The 18277-nt window shown below is 44.4% G+C and overlaps 1 protein-coding gene across 1 annotated transcript in view; it reads right to left on the reverse strand.

The window, feature by feature from the left end:
• Positions 1 to 420: 420 nt before the first annotated feature.
• The window catches only part of LOC144811768 (uncharacterized), a 136054-nt gene continuing 118197 nt past the window's right edge, over positions 421 to 18277 (reverse strand). The window contains exon 6 of the mRNA XM_078673880.1: positions 421 to 966. Coding sequence (XP_078530006.1) covers positions 868 to 966 — 99 coding nt within the window. The 3' untranslated portion in view covers positions 421 to 867. The remainder of the gene's footprint in view (positions 967 to 18277) is intronic.

Below are 18277 nucleotides of genomic sequence, written 5' to 3' on the forward strand. Positions count from 1 at the left end.
GGAGGATTCCAGGTATATCTGGGTGTCATCTGCGTATAGATGGAAGGGGATGTTGGCTTTATTCAGAATGGAGGACATCTTCTCTTGTCATACAAATGATTTGTACCCAAAAAAAATATTTTCAGACTTCTCCAAAACCCCCTACTGAAATTGACATGCAAGTCCTGCTTTGTATTTTTGTTGTTTTTATTCTTTCCTATAGCACCTTCTTTCTATTTTTGTTTTTTCTACTTTCAGTTTTCTCAAGTTCGTTTTTTCACTCTCTCTTCTTTCCAGGCAAAACATCTTGCACAAGCATTATGTAGCTTACTAGACTTCTTAACTGCTCCAGTTAAAAATGTAGTGCAACCAGCTGAATGGACTCTGTCTGTGATTTTGTAACAATAAATATAATTAAAAAACGAAATTGGACTCTGAATATGGTGATCATTGTATACATTTTATTTTATTTTTTTTCACAATTCTCACTAGAAAATAATTAAGGTTGGCCAGCAATCCTTCTGACTTCATTAGTTTGGAGTCCCTTATTAAAAACATCTTTTCAATAACCAGTCATTAAAAAAGTGTTCTTAGAGCAGAAACCAAATATTTGATTAAAAACTGCTTCATAATAGACTATTACATTTTCCAATATCAATACACCACAGGCAGTTAGCCAGTAACAACCACATTTAAAAAAACATTATTTCACAAAAAATTGTATGAAACATTTAGAGTGACCCAGCACTGGTTTAGGCTTTAAAAGTATCAAAACAATTTCAAGAAGGAAGAATTTAATTAAAAAACACCAACAAAAATGCCACCTCCTGGGTGTCAAACTTGGTTTAGCCGAAGTCCAGCAACGGTCTGTTACTGCTACCATTTGTCTTATTTGTAGAGTTCGAACATGATCATTCCGGACACAGCAGCAAACAGGACAGTCAGTGTCACATTGCGGCCCACATTATTGGGAGCAAGTGTAGAAACCTATTTAAAAAGTGAAAAAATTTAAATAAATGTTAAATATAGGTATTCCCTGACTTTTTACCCCAAATAAAAACGCACGGACATGTTCATAATAAGTTCTAGTGTAAAATGAGTATGTTAGGAAAATATATGTTACACTTACTTGTGCCTTAAATTTATGAAATGCAGCCATTCACATAGATTTTTATGTGAATCATGCAAAATTTACGTTTTGTAAGTTATGTATGTGTGAGTATGGTATTCACATATAAAAGAGAATGAATCAATTTACCAATTTGTAATAAACATTTTACTGTTTCCCCAAAAATATTTCTAATTCATTACACCCCTACCTACACACTTCATGTAACAGTTGAGTTAATTGGTGCACTTTTTACACAATTTAAGCAGATTTCTTTGTGTGTAAATTCGGTCTTCTGAATAGAAAAATAATTCATAATGCTGTGAATGATCCAAAGGTAAATATTTAGTAGGAGTAAGCAAAATATGAATCATATGCCCGTGGCCAATCCTTTGTCACTCCGCTCGGAATGCTCGCTGTTTGACTCCTACTCAAAGTTTGTGCACATAATGTATTCATGCCATATCCATATTTACCACAGAGCACACACGTAAGTTTCTTTTTTAGATCATCTGTAGTTTACGTGTGCATACCTAATGATTCTTTCTTGATCTGTGTTTAACGTCTGCCAGGATTGCCCTTCATGGGTCAGAAGGTATTGCATGCGTATGTTCTTCTTAGCAACCGCTGTGCCTGCCTCTGCAACCCCTGATATGCTCATCTATCAAATGAGCCATGGTCTTCAGCATATTATCCTGACACCTTAGCCTAGTTAAGTGGGCACGATTTCTCTTGTGGGATAAACGTTATCTGCTATTTATTTACTGTTTGCATTGGGCACTCAATCTTATGATGGGTACGTGAAGTAATTCATGAGAGCTTAAAGTATTGAATTACTTCATGTCCTTTCTTTAGGACTTATTTTCTTTACCCCAATACATTGCTTTAAGATGGGTTGTTCCATCATTCTTTTTCAAAACATTTTTGAATGATTCGGGGCGAATTAGACTATTGAAACAGAACTGAGCTTCTCCTTGATCTTCCCCCGAGCTCCTTAACATTCCCCCCACGCCTATACCACATAAAGACTGTTGGACCTTCTGATATGTCTGATCCCTACATTTAAAGTTTTTGTTGGTGTCTAATGGGACAAAATACGAGCATTCTGTCAGCTTTGGTAAAGAAAGAGTACAAAAGAACTATCTGTGAAATTTAACATCTCTTATCGAGCGCTATCCCAGCCTCAAACTAGAGTAGTAGAGAAAGAAAGGAGTTCAAATGCACCTCATTACCCCTCTGGCCAATATGGATGTGAGATGTTCCACCTAATAAATGTTCTTCCTCATGTAAAGCGCTCTGATACCTTCGGGTCTATCCAGCGCTATATACAACTTTTCAGATAAATAAATCATAACATAACTGCAACACAGCATTTTACTCTTTGAAATTCTGCACCACACTAAACCATAACTGACATATCATACCACTCCAGACCAAATGTACCCCATCATAACACACAACGCGGCATTAAATAAAAACACAGCACAAGATAGATACAATATCACATATGACATCACATAATATATAACATAAGATTCTTCCTTAAGCTAATATTACATCCATACTTGGTCTTGTAGTCACTGGCCCAAATGCCCTCAAACATGAATGCACCTGACATTCAGCTTCCTAAGTCTATGCCAGCCTTTCCTCAATACCTAATTGCCTCTCGTAGGCACAATAACAGCACACACCTCCATTCACATTCACCTTACTCTGCACAACAACAGTTTCATGTTGGTCTCCTCTAATCCTTCAAAATTCCTGGGTCTGGGCAGGATCTTCTCTAATCTCTTCAGTGCTCCTTGAACCAAGACACATACTTGGTACTCAGTAGACTGAGGACTCAGATAAAACTGACCATGAATTCAACATAGCCTTAGCGCCTGACGTAGCAGGCTCTACCGACCATTAAAGACCCATTACAGAGTCAGTGCCTTTAACAAGGGAGCGGCCATTTAATGGCAGATAGCGCTAGCTATGAAGGGCTCTAAGGCTATTAGAACATTCCGCCCTTAGAGGGCAGAATTTTCTAATTTGTAAAACTAAGGCTTCACAGAGCCCGAGGGGGTTGAAAATCCCCTCGGGCTCCATGAGGCCTTTGTTCACAGCAACCTCTGTGAACAAACATTGGACTGTTGATGTTCCAAGCTTCTACCAGCCATTAGAAGCCCGGAGCACTCCACTGTATTCAATGGAGTGCTCAACATTCCAATGTTCTAATAAGGTATGTATTGATGTGTGTTTGAGGCCACAATGTATGAAACTGACAGCATGCTCCTAATGACATCTGTATCTACTCAGAAATCTTGGAATGGCATCAGCAGGGTTCTGCGCCTTTCCACCTTTATTGCATTCTTAGCCCTTTACAACCCATTCACAAATCTGGTTCTTTCTAGATAGGGAAATAAATTAATTATTTATCATGTTACTTCCTTCTGACAGGGACACAGATTTTCATGTGAATCATAGCAATGGTACATATGTCGTAAGTTACGCACATGTAATTATGGTATTCCCATATAATCGAGACCATTTTTGTTAGGAGAATTAAACAATTTACTGAATTTGTTTTAAATAAACTCATTAGAGCAGCAACACTGGTGAGAACTTTGGAAACCTAGATCATTATGCCCTGAGATGAGACTGTACCTGGCTTCATTCACTTTAAACAATTGCCTTTATCTAAAACCCTGATGTTCCTATCCTCTCAGAAGCCCAAACATTTTAGGGAAATGAACACCTGGTACTCACATAGCTCTCCCTCCTATAAACCATATCTGTAACACAGAAAGCCTGCCTGTGCCTGTAGATAATGTACAGATTAGGGAAAGACAGCACCAAAGGCTACCTGTCCATGCACTTCATCCTGGGTAGAGTTCACCCGGGCTTGGAATAAACTTTAACTAGTCCAGAAACAAGAACAAAAGGCCAGCTGTTCAGTTGCCACTGACAGCAGAACCATCCTTTACTCCACTGACTTATTCTTTGTTCACTGCAGACAGCAGTGCTATTTCTCACTAAGACACAAAGCAGATCCCTGACCTGTCTCCTCCAGTTGCTAACCGCATTGGAGACACAGTTATGCCTTGGTCTGTTGATCTATCCCTCAACAGGTTTGTGTACGTATTGGTCTGATTAGCTATTTGTCTACCTTTCTGTTTTGGTGTTCCGTTTACATGCATTCATCTATCTCATTGCTCACTTAGGTGAGCCCTTTCATGACCACAGTGCCATAGTTAGTACAGCTTAGTTGAAGGGCTGAACAACCAGAACTCCTACACCCACCAAGAGCACACCGCAGGGATAATCCTTGACATGAATCTGACACACTCATGTTAGATTGGAGGGTCACAAAATAGGTCTTTGTTCTACGAAACACCATCATAGGATAACTCATCTCACAACCGCTTCAACACCACCCACACTTGCTGCGACCCGGGGAAACGTGAAATATGCCAACCCCCACAGAGGCCCTCCTTTGGGTAAATCAACTATTACAAACATGAATCTACTCAGGAGAACATAAAAAGCCAAGAGAGCAAGCCATTAGCGACTGCTGCAGTATGTAAATATTCTGAGCGTGTTTGGAAAATTACATTGAGGTTGCGGAGTATCAAAATTGAGACAGATGCACAGACAAGGGAACAGGGGTCACTGGGCAATGAATATTCCCCGTAGAGTGCTGTGCTGAATAAATCACAACTACAGAGAGACTTACCTATTTCGAACGACTGAGGGAACAAATTCAAACCATTACGCTAGGATTGCACAGGTCACCAATTCAGCAGCCGACATTAGGATCAACTTAAAAAACACTCTGCAATTGTCAGACCCATACACTAACCCCTAAGAAATCAAAGTTGTACCCAGTACAGAACAAAGTCTTGAAGACCGCAACAAAATGTATTAAATGACACAGCCTACACAGGAAAGGCGGAGGTTCAAATGATCTGCACCCCCACTGCTCTACACCCAACATAGAAAACCTGCAAAACAATTTCACCCTCTGTGAGAAATTGAGTTGTTGGTTGAGGAGGGTGAAACTCTGCTCAAGCAACAGCCACAATCCTTGTCAGGGTGAAACCACAAAAGTCCCTTCATTAACCTGTACTTAAACCAATACATTATTTGACACTAAAACAGCAAATATCCAATCAGTAAAACCGAAGTTAGCAATTTTTAAAGGTTTTAGTAGAATCTAGATTCTATGTCAGGACCGGAGGCGAGGATTATGCTTATTCTTTCTTCGCCTTTATTAACAAAATTTCAACAGCACCTTATCACCATCTTATAACAAACTACATTTCCCATAAAACCAGGGAAAAGAAAAACAGCCCCTTATGTAGTCCATTCACTGTGTCCATGACTCTAAAGCCAATCAATCCGGCCACTTCCTCTTTCTTCGCTGCTCGGCAGCTTGAGTTAAGAGCTTTTCTTTGTTTCTTGATTCTCAGTGTTATTGTTATTTGCGTGTGCCTTCAGGGGGATTGTGTGCTTTAGGTTTTTTTTTCCTCCACAGATTCCCTGTCTGCCGCGGGAACGCTAGTGCGCTCCTTACGCGGCTTGTTTTCCCTCTGCTGTGATCGCGGTGCAGTCCTCCGCCCGCTAGAGGGCGCTGTGGGGCGACTAGCCTTGGTGTTCTCAGAGCGCGTTTCAGAACCAGCATCCTCAGGGCAGGGGACAAGGCTCCGGACATGGACAGTACCAGACAGACCAACGATTTACTAACTTCTACCCGACCAGGGGGCAGCGCTTCCGCGGCCGAGGAGGTTACAGAGGTCACAATGGCAATGCCAACGGTGAGTGTTTTGTCCGCTGCACGAAGTCGGGGGCAGGCTGGCACAGTTTTTCCCCACTTGGGAAGCTCTTACTGGGGACGCCTGGGCACTTCAAACGTTAAGGGGTTTCCAGATAGAGTTTTACAGTTGTCCCAGTCAGAATGTTAGTCCCCGGCCAATAGTTTTCTGTGCAGCAGATGCGGCTATGGTGGACAAGGAAGTGGCCGAATTGCTCCGCAAAGGAGCAGTGTGCAGGACGGAGGTTCATCCCATGGGATTCCTCAGCAACATCTTTAGTGGACAAGGCCGACGGGGGTCGGAGACCGGTCATCAATCTTCGGGAATTAAACGAGTGGCTGGTGTACAGACATTTCAAGATGGAGGGCATTCATCTGCTCAGGGATGTACTCCTGCCACTCGATTGGATGTTGAGGCTGGACCTGAAGGACGCATACCTGGTGGTGCCGATCGTTCCTCCGCACAGGCGGTTCCTTCAGTTTCTTTGGCGTGGACAGGCTTACGAATTCCGATGTCTTCCATTCGGACTTTCCTCGAACCCGTGGTGCTTCACCAAGGTCCTCAGACGGGCGGTGGAATACTTGAGAGCGCATGGGGTCCGCTTGATAGTCTACTTGGACGATATTCTCATCCTAGCCCATTGTCCCTTACAGTTGCGGGCCCACCTGCAGATGGCGGTGTCCTTACTTCAGGAGTTGGGGAACAGAAATCCCTCCTGGTCCCGATTCAGAACGCTTATTTTCTAGATTTTGTAATAGACTCCATCTCCGCCACGCTCAGTCTGCCCTCCAGGAAGGTGGCGAAAATCCGTCACGAATTCCGTCAGACTCTGGCCAAGCAGGGGGCTTCCTTACGACAGATAGCCCACCTGGTAGGTCTCTTCTCTGCCTCTATTCAAGCAATTTTCCCAGGCCCATTGCACTACCGGGCCCTTCAGCGCTTAAAGGCGCAACATCTGCGGAAGGGCCTGACGTACTCTCAGGTGGTTCCTCTGACAGACGAGGTGCGCGAGGAGTTGGAGTGGTGGCTATCCCATACGGAGGCCTGGAACGGAAGGGCAATCTTCGGTTCCGCTCCAGACTTGGTGATAGAGTCGGATGCATGCCGGGCAGGCTGCGGAGCGCGGTGTGGGGAATTCTCCACCGGCGGAAGTTGGTCTCCTCAAGAGCAGCAACTTCATATCAATTGCCTCAAACTCCTGGCGGGCTCCTTTGCGGTCAGGTGCTGGACCAAGGACCGTGTGCAAGCTTCGGACAATGTGTCGGCGCTCAGGTATATCAATCACCTGGGCGGCACTCGGTCCAAGGCCTTGGCGAACATGGGGAAACAGTTTTGGGAGTTCTGCCTCTCCAATCACATATCGGTCACAGCGGAATTTCTTGAGGGGAAGGAGAACTTGGTTGCGGATTGGCACTCCTGCTATCTCTGAGATGCCAGCTTTTGGAAGCTGGATCCGATGATTTTTCAGTACCTGCAGGAACGTTGGGGTCCTTTCTCCATCGACCACTTTGCTTGTCGCCTGGACCGACAACTTCCCCGGTTCTTCAGTTGGATGCCGGATCCTCTGGTGGTAGCATAAGATGCGTTCAGCCAGGAGTGGAGTCAGGAGAGCGGATATGCATTTCCTCCTTTATCCATGATCACCTGGGTGGCGGGCCCAGGTCCGCAGACAGGGAGCCTCTGTGGTTCTGATAACGCCATTTTGGAGGTCGCAAGTATGGTTTCCGGTTCTACTGAAACTTTCTTGGGATTCTCTAATCCGACTCATCCCAACTCCCCATCTCCTGTTGAGTCCGGAGGGGACTCCTCCCCGGTTGGTGGAGGAAGGCTCGCTCCAGCTTATGGCATGGTGGATTGCCGGGCCTTTCGAGGCACGCTGAGCTCTTATTGTCCAGAGCTTGGGCGGACAGCACGTCAAAGTGCTACAAATCGGCCTGGACGTGACGGGAAGTGGATCCCGTGGTCGCAGATCTGACGCACGTTCTAAATTATCTTGCGGATTTGGCTCAGAAAGGTCTAGCGTATAGGTCAGTGAACACGGTCCGCTCTGCTATTTCGGCGGGGCATGCTCCAGTGGATGGAGCCCCTTTGGGGGAGCATCCTTTTGTTTTCAAATTGCTAAGGGGCATCAGATTATCGTTACCGCCGGAGCCCCGCTATTCCGTCCTTTGGAACGTGAACCAGGTTTTGAATATTTTTTTGCTGTCCTGGCAACCGAATCGTTTCCTTTCTAGGAAGGAGTTGTCGGCCAAATTGGCGATGTTGTTATGTTTGGTGTCATGCAGGAGAGTTTCAGACGTCTGAGTGTTGGATATTACAGCAAGGATTTTCTCCCCAGAGGGAGTTACCTTCACGGTGAGTAGACGCACTAAGTCCAATACTCGCACGATTTCTTAACCTGCTTTTGTGGAATCCCCGAAGGTCTGTGTGGTGCAATGCTTAAAAGCTTATGAAGTTGCCATGGAGAAAGTTCGTCCTCCGGGCGAGCGACAACTCCTGATAGCCCTCAAGAAGCCTTTCAAAGCAGTTTCCTCTCCCACTATAGCCCGCTGGGTGCGGTGGATCATGCAAGAGGTCTGCATTAATACGAGAGCTTTCGGTGTGCACTCCGCTCAAGGTGCAAGGGCCTAAAAAAACGTTAAGCCTTGAGTGAGCTTGAAGGACCTAATGATAGCAGCAGATTGGTCATAGGACTCTACGTTTAAAAGGTTTTACTTTAAGCCGCTGCTGAATAGGGCTCAAGTGGTTGTGGACAAGCTTTAAAGGAGCATAATCCTCGGCTCCGGTCCTGACATAGAATAGAAATTAGCCTAGCCTACGAGAAGATAAGTTTCAATTCTATTAAGGACGCGGAGGTGAGGATTATCCCTCCCAGCAAGCGCGTTGGTTGCTGTCCCGCCCAGTATGGTTGTAAGTAATAATTTTTCAATTTCTAGAGTATCATGAAATAAGACTGGCGGGGTTTTATGAAAAGATGTTTATTGCTTGTGCTATGATGTCATTTACATAATAATCAAAGTTGTAGTTTGCTTGCATTGTTTTTCCATGGGATAAGGCCGTGATTAATCACTGTGGTTTCTTTCAGGAAACGGAAATGCGAAACAGAATGCGTAACCATGGGAGAGATCCTCCAGCGAAGAAAGAGGAAATGCAGTAAGTGGCAGGATGATTTATTGGCTGAGAGTCATGGACACAGTGAATGGACTACATAAGGGACTGTTTTTCTTTTCCCTGGTTTTATGGAAAATGTAGTTTGTTAAAAGATGGTGATAAGTTGCTGTTGGAATTTTGTTAATAAAGGCGAAGAAAGAATGAGCATAATCCTCGCCTCCGCGTCCTTAATAGAATAGAAACTTACCTTCTCGTAGGCTAGGCAAATTTCTATTCTAGATCAAAGCACCAACAGCGGACATCTAGGAAGAGGTGTGGTGCAGCTGCCAGGGCGGCTGACTCTGGACCACAGGTGCTCACGGTTCAATCCCCGGCGCTGGCCGCAGGTTAGCACAGCACCTTGTGACTCTGGGCAATAGTTCGCTTAATCTTCCTGACGGGCCCCCAGCATCGGGACACCTCGCCTGAGGTAGGTGCACACTTTACAAATGCTGGTATTATTATTAGTCACATGAGCCCAGGGCAAAGTCAAAGGTTATGGCAAATCGCGATGGAACAGCGTTCGGATACACAAACTGGATTGGGTCCAGTATCCACTTACCTTCCAACGTGGAATAAATTTAGAAAAAGACATGTCTGAGAAGGTAAAGTTCAGCAGGGCAAGGCAGTCAGCAGTGTCTGAGGAGGAAGCATTGTCATTGGGGAGCCTTTTGACAAAGTTGTCATGAATAGTCTACATTCCAACTTAGATCCTAACTACGATGCCGGTCAGACGCTGGTCAAACCGTTATCATTGCAGATAAATGGACTGGCTGACAGGTAGTCGGCGGTCCCAACCGCCTAATTAGGATCCGACCACCGTGGAGGCGGTCGGCATCATGCCTTTTGGCATTGAGGCTTGTGCTGCGGCATGGAAAGGGCCGCTGCACCAGCCCCAATGCCAAAAGGTATGTTTTTAAAAATCCCTTCCCCATGTGGCAGGCACCATAATGTGGCAGGCACCTCAAGGTGCCTGTCACATGGTGCAGGGATGTTTGTGGGGCATCTGTGGTGCCCCCTGGCCTTATAGGAGAAGCCACGGAGGCAATGTCAAATTTCATAATTTGAATAATGAAATCAACCAGGGTCTCAACTGCATGAGTGAACTGAATAAGGCATGAAACACGCTATAGGGTCAGTGACAACCACAGTAGAACTAACAGTGTGGGGTCCCCAGATACTTTGTACGCAATCAGAAAAAAGTATTTGTCCCCACATGGCTGTCCATTCAGTGCGTACCATTTTGTAACATTTGAAGTTTGCACAATGATAAACCTTTTAACTATGGGGAACAGGCGATCTATTTAAATATGAAATACATTGCCCATAATGCATCGCAAATAGCAGAGGGAGCATCCTTTTCTGATTGGCAGAACGCGTGGGTGGAACACATGACATTACGTCTCTTACCCGTTCAAAATCACAAACATACTAGCAGCGGGTCCACACAAACCGCACTGGAGGGGACGCCATGAGGAATTTAGCTTTCCAATATGGAAAGGTGAGGAAACTGAGATAACGTTTGGCCAGCTGGCATTCGTCACACTGAAAGTTCACGGAGGGTTTAATATAACAATTTCCCCTTTTTTTCAAGCAAGCGCTACAATAATCAAACCGGAGGGCAGCGGCGACCTTCACTGTAGTTCCAGCAATGGTAATGTGAGTATAAATGCTCATCCCTTTGCCCTTTTTCGTTTTTTCGTGCTTTCCATTTACCAACAAAGCCACAATGCTCCCTTCATGCTTTTTCAGATACACACCCTGTGAAGTTATTCTTTAAAACGCTTCGTACTGGTGATTAACAAGACATACATCACCCAGCATTAACCTGACAAGGTAATTCATATTGAACATGGTCCCTGCCACCTCGTCTCATAATTCATAATAATGACATATGAACGAGTTGATTGAAAAATACCATATTTTGTTGCAGAAGGGTGCCCACAGCTTTCACTACATTAAGTAGGCCAGCGCTACTTTGGCAAAACGAAGGTATGTTGCCCACAATGATGAAGTTTATGTATAATTACTTCTTTTAACGGATTGAGGAATTTCACTAAAAAATCACTTTTTTTTTTTGTTACAAACAGTCGCCTATGGAAATGATTAATCCTGCCCTGAAGAGAGCCCTGTAATTGAAATACCAGGACTCGAAATGCGTCGGCAATGGCATTCATTCCCAAAAAGGCATTCAATTCCTTACCTAATTAGAGACATTAAATTCTTGGGGTTCAAAGTTAGGCCTTGTAAGGATCTGTTCACCCCTCAAGGAACTGAATAGGAATGATTAATCATGTATACATTAATGGTTTTCATTGCAATCATCTCTGTTTGTAAATGCATTCAATTGTTGAATAATTGGATATATGTATAGTATAATCTATGTTTGTGCTTACACTATATGATGTATGTTTGTGTTCACACTGTATTATAATAATTTGGCATACTGTCTAGTTGATAATGTACCCTTTTTTTGCAAATTCATGATAAAAAAACTTTATTTAAATTGAATAAATAAAAGGCATAAGTAATTGCCAGGATAAACCTATAAAGTTCTGTTTATCTTGTTTCACATCAATAATGTGTTGAAATATTTCGACGCATAGGTACATTTTTTTCTATTTTCGGAGGTTATTTAAGGCATGTGACACAGAGTGATGTCAAGGTGTACTGGGGCTGTGGTCTCAAGGAAGTGATGTCAATGTGCTGGGGGGGATTTGGTCTCACGGGCTGGTATTAGTTACTGTATGCTTTTTCTTGCGTGGGTGTTGGTTCATGGAGATGTATGAGAATGGCCTGTGGGAAATGTTGGATATATGAGTATTCCATGGAAAGATTACAGTGATATGTTTTTAAGGCGAAGATGCTGCCAAGTGCGAGTCCTGCTAAACAGGTTTGTCTTTTTGCAATTTAGCGAAGGGAGTGCCTTTCCCATACTTGCATTCCCTTCCAAACCTATACCTTGATGGCTGAGTAGTGTCTTACATTTTATGTGTGATCCGCTGGCTAGTTGCTTGTTCACAGAAGCCTTGTGCTTCTAGTGTGCCAGAGGAAGTTCCTATTTGAATTGTTAGCCTGGGTTACTGAGGCAGGTACGAGTTAACCTCCTGCCTGCGTGCACATGTGTGACTTGTCTCACCATATGCTTAATAAAATACCTGTTTATTGATCTTCTCGTTTGATACCATCTAAGCTTATGTCGTTTGGGGCTAACTCTATCCTCCCATTGTTCTCTGTGATATGGTCCCTCTTGCTTCTGTCACTATACGTTTTTTAATGCACTGGTCTCGAGTATACACATGCAAATTCTTGTCTTGTAGGGGATGTTATTTACCAAGCCACTTTGTTAATGTAATGGGTCAATGTTGGGTTCCTAGAATTTGGAACTATATCTGTTTTTTTGGGTTGTTTTTTAACCTGTACATAACAATGTGTTTTTAAGCTCAATGTGACATGTCAACAACTATAATATAAAAATGTGTGGGCGTGTCAAGTGTGTAACCTCAAGTGAGTCTTGTGCTGTTATGTAACATATTTTGGTGCTAAATATCTTCATGTCCTTATTGTGATGTTTGTCCCCAATGTTTATGCTATGCTTTTGTACTCATGTAACTATGGTCCAGCAACTGATGTAACTTTGTAACTATGGTCTGAAACTATGTTCTTACTCATGTAAAGCGCTCTGATGCCTTCGGGTCTAGCAGGCGCTATATAAAACTTTTCAAATACATATGGTGGATCGTTACAGATTCCTGTTCTCTGTTACTGAACTTTTGAGCATGGCCGTCATTTAGGGGTCATAATTGAGACCCTTAGCTTGCCCTTGCAACACCTGGCACTGCCTTTGCAACCCCTGGCCTCAGAGGTGGCAAAATCAGTGACAAGAACATAGGGGTCCCTTGCATTATCAGAGTCAGGCTCTAACCTTGTTTTCTGTTCATTTGTATTACATTAATAGTTTATTATTCACTAGTTGTGTAATAAAAAGTGGACCTGGATCTTTACTGGCATCTTAGATAAGAAAAATAAAATGGGTTTGATATATGTTTTGTGCGTGGGTGAGAGTGAGTTTGGGTGACAGTGTGTATATGTGTGAACATGTATCTTTGTATATGGGATCTATTTTGTGTGTGTGTGTGTCAAAATGAGTAAGTATAAGTCAGTCAAACTAAGAGTGAGTGAGAGTGCGAATAAGGGATTCAGGGAGTGAGTGAGTGCACAAGAGTAGGTGAAAATGTATGAGTGCAAGTCAGTGCTAACAATTTTTTTTTGTGCAAAGTTTTATATAGCGCTGGCTAGACCTGGAGGTATCAGAGCACTTTACACGAGGATCAACGATTTACATTTTAAATAATTACATCAATTCCAGGAGCCAAGTATAGGCATAAGAGAAAAAAATGAGATTACACAATAATATGGGTAATTAGCGTGTAGTATAGCCAAGCTACATGTCTTATGGGGAATGGAAGGTGCAGGGGAATGGTAAATGAATAAGGAATGTAGATAGTCAGACGGACTGGCAAGGGGGAAGAGTAATTCGGGGGGAACAAGCAGTCAAAGTGAAAGACAGACAAAAAGAACTCCACTATAGCTGCATAGGAGAGCTCCACCGGGCATCGTCCAAGGTTGCTCGGGCTACAGAATGAGTCTATATAGGTGAATGTAAGTGAGCATGTGTTGTTATGTTTGCAGATCTGCTGTTGGTCCTGGCAAGCTTCTTGACTTATAGAAGCACCCTTGACAAAATGTTGGCATTGGAATGCTGGAGGTGATACTTGCAATTGGATACCCTAAGCAAAATGCTACTGCTGGCAATCTGTAGTTAAATTTTGGCATGGAGCCCCCATGAAAAAATGCCAGCGCTGGCCTTCTGGAGGAAATTATTGGCATAGTTGGCACCTGTGGCAAATTGCTTACGATGGCACTTTGGAGGAAATTCTTGGCATGTGGGAAGACAACTGTGGCAAGATTAGGGGCCATCCATGACAAAATGTGGTCCTTGACATATTAGATATCACATTTGACATAAGGAACCTCCACAGTGCAAGAGAAGCAGTTTTAGGAAAATTCTGGCACTGGTATACTGTATGTAATGTTTGGGCAAAAGGGGCCACCATGGCAAACTGCTGGTCCTAGTAATGGAGGTAATTTTTGACATAAAGGGCACTCATAGGACATTTTAAAAACATAATTGGATGAACTCAAGGAGACTGTCAGATTTCAGTTGATTGGTCACCATGAAAGGACTTGAATATTTAGTGAGTGTTTTTAGAAAGTCCTTTTTTTGTTTTAAACGTTTCTCATGGAAGAGAAACCCCCGCCCTTTATTCTCCCCTAGAAGAATATATAATATTAATTATGCAATTATGTAACTTCAGAAATGTTAATTATTGTGAAGTTATCCGGATTAAGGTTATGTGACATCACTTCTTGGGATGACGCAGGGTCAAAGGTCATATGATGTCACTTCCTGTGACATCATTAAAGTCAAAGGGTATTTGATGTCACTTCCGCTATCCCAGGCATTTTGGTGAATCGACGTCCATGGTTTTGAATCTCTGCTACAGAAGTCAGATTTTTGTCAAAAGGAATGGTAGGTAGCAATAATGGTCGGGGGCAACAATGCCGAATATGCTGTGTGTCCTATACAGAATGTAAGTAAGATGGACACCTGGTAGGAGAAGAACTATGGGCCACACTAGCCTATACTCCATGAAGCATAGGGATAAGTACATGCTGCAAAGCAGGCCTGCATAGCCCCTCTTTCTTTGCCCTTCTGAGATTCAATAAGTATGTGTTCTTCTCATCCCGCAAATGGTATGACTCTCTCAGCAGAAATTAACTTTCTCCATACCAGGGGTCTCAAGTCAGCCTTTGCTTCGCAGCTGAGTGGTTGCTCTACGTGGCGGCTCTGCTCCGCTCCTGTGGTGGTTTCCCCATTTGAGTGTCTTCCTGGCATCTACTTCTGCCATTTGTTCCTGGAGGTTCGGTCGGCTAAACCTTTTTCTTTTCTGATATCTGTCTTCTTTTTATGCAAGCATCCTTGTCAACTTTCTGGAAACTTCTGTAAATAATGTCCACTGCTCTTGGTATTACTATACCGGCAGCAGAATACCGTTTTGTCTAGAGAACATTGCTTCACACAGGCTTATGTTCACTACCTGACTTCCTCACTCAGTTACCAAAAATTCATCTGCCATCCGTCTTCTGAAAATGATGACTAGGATTTCTGACCAACTTTGAGTATCACTAGTGTTACCAGGGGCGAGCTTAAAAGGCATGCCATATTTTAAACTTTTATAGGCAAGCAAGGGCAGGGAGCCATCGTTTTGGCCTGGAAAGTACCATCGGAGTTTCAAAGTGAAGAATAATGTGTTGAAGTCAGAATATTTGCTAATATTGCTATTTGATATTTGATCAGTTTAGGTGTGAATCTGTTAATATATGTTTAGTGATACCGTGGATTCTTCTGCGTTTCTTAATGTATGCAGTCCAATCCCTAGTTATTTCTAGGCTGAAATATGGCTGCTCCACCCTTTCTGGTTTACCCAAGATCTCCCTAGCATCCTTAAAAGCCTGCCTCAACGCAGCTGCCAGACTACTTACCGGCACAAGGAAATTTGATCACATCACCCCTCATCTGAAATCATTGAATTGGCTCCCTCTCGAGGCTAGGATCCATCTCAAGCTGGCATGCATCACGCACAAGGCCCTACACTCAAACTCCCCTGCGTATCTTGCTCGGAAACTTGTGATATCCGGAGGAAGCAGAAATTCACGATCGGCCAGTGCCTTCCTACTCCAGCCTGCTCGCCTTCGAAAAAAAACAACCTATAATCGGGCTTTCGCTGGGGCTGCACCAAGAATATGGAACTCCTTCCCTCCCGCCATCAAAAGAATCCCCTCTCTGGCACGCTTCAAAAAGGAGGCCAAATCCTTCCTCATGAGTAAATTCCTTGACTAATCCCGTTCCACAACCACCCCATAGACTATTGCCTCTATCCTGCGACCTCGCCCCACCAAGAAATCGGAGTCCGTCCTCAACAATTGTAATATGGACTATGCTGTTTAATGTTTTTTCTTTCCCTCTTCTACCCTCACCCCATCCCCCTAATTTACAGTATCCTGTATTACCCTTCCTATTGTTCAATCTGTGACTTGTGTAAAGCGCTCTGATACCTTAACCGGTCAAGTTTGCGCTCTATAAAACACTAAAATAAAATGAATAATAAATGACACTTTCTGTCCCATCCACTTATCAATGGGGCACACCCACCAAGATACTTGCAGGCATGGACTTTGTTAGCAAACCACCTTAGACTTTACACAAACAGCAGGAGTTTCTTTCCTTATAAACACATCCCCTCTACATTTCCAGGGTGGATTCCCTTCTCAATGAAGCTCCTGCAGGCATAGTATTTATATTTCCCATAGGTACCTCAAGCAGGCCAACCAGCTCTTTCGTGCACAAGCTATAGGAAGTGGTGGAGACCTGTGCATGGCTGCATGATGATTTTTTAGGGAATCACAAAAAGAGGAGATTGCCAGAGTGTAGTGCACAAGGGTGTGGTAAGGACTCCAGTTTTTACAGGTTATCGTGGAAAATGTCTTGAAGCGGGAATGCATATCCTGTGGAGAGGGTTGAAACAGTGTGAAAACAGAAAAGTGGGACATACAATCGAATAGGAGTAGAACGTTACAGAGGGGAAAGCAAAAGGATACAGCTAAATATCAGGTAATAAAGAAAGAACTTTAAGAAGCTTTAGTATTAAATCTGTTTATTAAGCAGAAAGAATAATCACACTGCACCTCACAAAGAGAATTAGCATCGACGCCGAGGGGCGGCTGTCTGGGCCAGTGGCATAGTACACGCCCAACATAGTGATACCAGACGGTCATAGTTAACACAGCAAGCCGCCTACAACCCATCCGGGCCGGCCGCGTCTAAAGAGGTGCTCGGAGGATGCAAGTGGAGCTAATGACAATGCGAAGAAACAAGAGTCTGCAAAATGAAACAAAACTAACCCCAAACTCCCTGCCCCCCCCGCCCCCCCCTCCTTGTCCAGTAGTCAAGCACAGGGTATCACATCTACGCCATCTCATCTACGAACCCAGTGGAGCCGCCGTCACCGGGCCCTTGCGTTTGCGTGTACGCGCCTCAGGCTCCGGCAATGGGGTATCTGCGAGGCGTAGCAGTCGGAGATACCGGGGACAGCTTACCTCCCGGAATTCCCCGGTCAGCAGGGAGAGGAAGGGCTGCCACAAAGCTGCAAAATCCACCCCCCTCCCTGTCGCGGTTAGTGAGAGCTTTTCCATACCCAGTATTGCCCAAAGCCTATGTAACCAGCCCAGTTGCAGTGGAGCCTGCGCCGCCCTCCAGTGAGCCACAATGTTCTGTACCGCCGCCCCCAATGCCAGTGCAATCAGTCTACCCCTCCAGGACTTCAGAGGGTACATGAGGGCGTTAGGGAGACCAAGTATGATGTAGGCAGGGAAACGGGGCAGTTGTGTATCTAGGTGGGAGTCAATGAGGTCCAGGATGGGGGTCCAGTACGGACGGAGCTTATCGCATCCCCACAGCAAATGCTCCAGTGTCCCCAATTCCCCACACCCCCTCCAACAGCGATCGCTCACTCGGGGGTCCCACTGATGCAACCTCTCGGGGGTGTGATACCAGTATGTGGCAATTTTGGTCATCGTCTCAGTGAGGCCTGTGTGATGGGCCGAGTGTCTGGCCCTGTAGTAGACACCCTCCCATTCCTTCCTCGTGAGTTGGCGCCCCAGGTCCCTTTCCCACCTAATCTGACCTGCGTTGTATGAGTGAGTATTGGTGAGGAGAAGCTGCTGGTATAGATCCGAAATGATTTTCTTATCTGATGTGCGGGTCCATAGCCACTTCTCATAGTGTGTGAGATGTCGTTGGGCGCCCGGTGAGATGGAAGGGTGAAGGACCCAGTGCCGCACCTGTAGGTATCGCAGTCGGTCTGCCTCAGCAACACCATAGTCCTGCTGCACCTGGTGAAACGGAAGTATCCCTTTGAGGTCAAACATGCGACCCACCGCCCTGCAGGGGGTCGCCCGCCATGCCTCAAAAGCCTTCGTGTCCAGTCCCGGTGTGAAATCTGGGTTATCAAAGATCGGCGTCATCGGCGACGGAAAAGAAGTCAACCCCTTCTTCACAGCAACCTTGTCCCAAACCCCAAGGACGGTGCTCGTGATGTCGGAGGCGTATAAGTTGGGGGGT

The sequence above is a fragment of the Lissotriton helveticus genome, chromosome 1_1 (assembly GCF_964261635.1).
Source record: "Lissotriton helveticus chromosome 1_1, aLisHel1.1, whole genome shotgun sequence".
Lineage (NCBI taxonomy): Eukaryota > Metazoa > Chordata > Amphibia > Caudata > Salamandridae > Lissotriton > Lissotriton helveticus.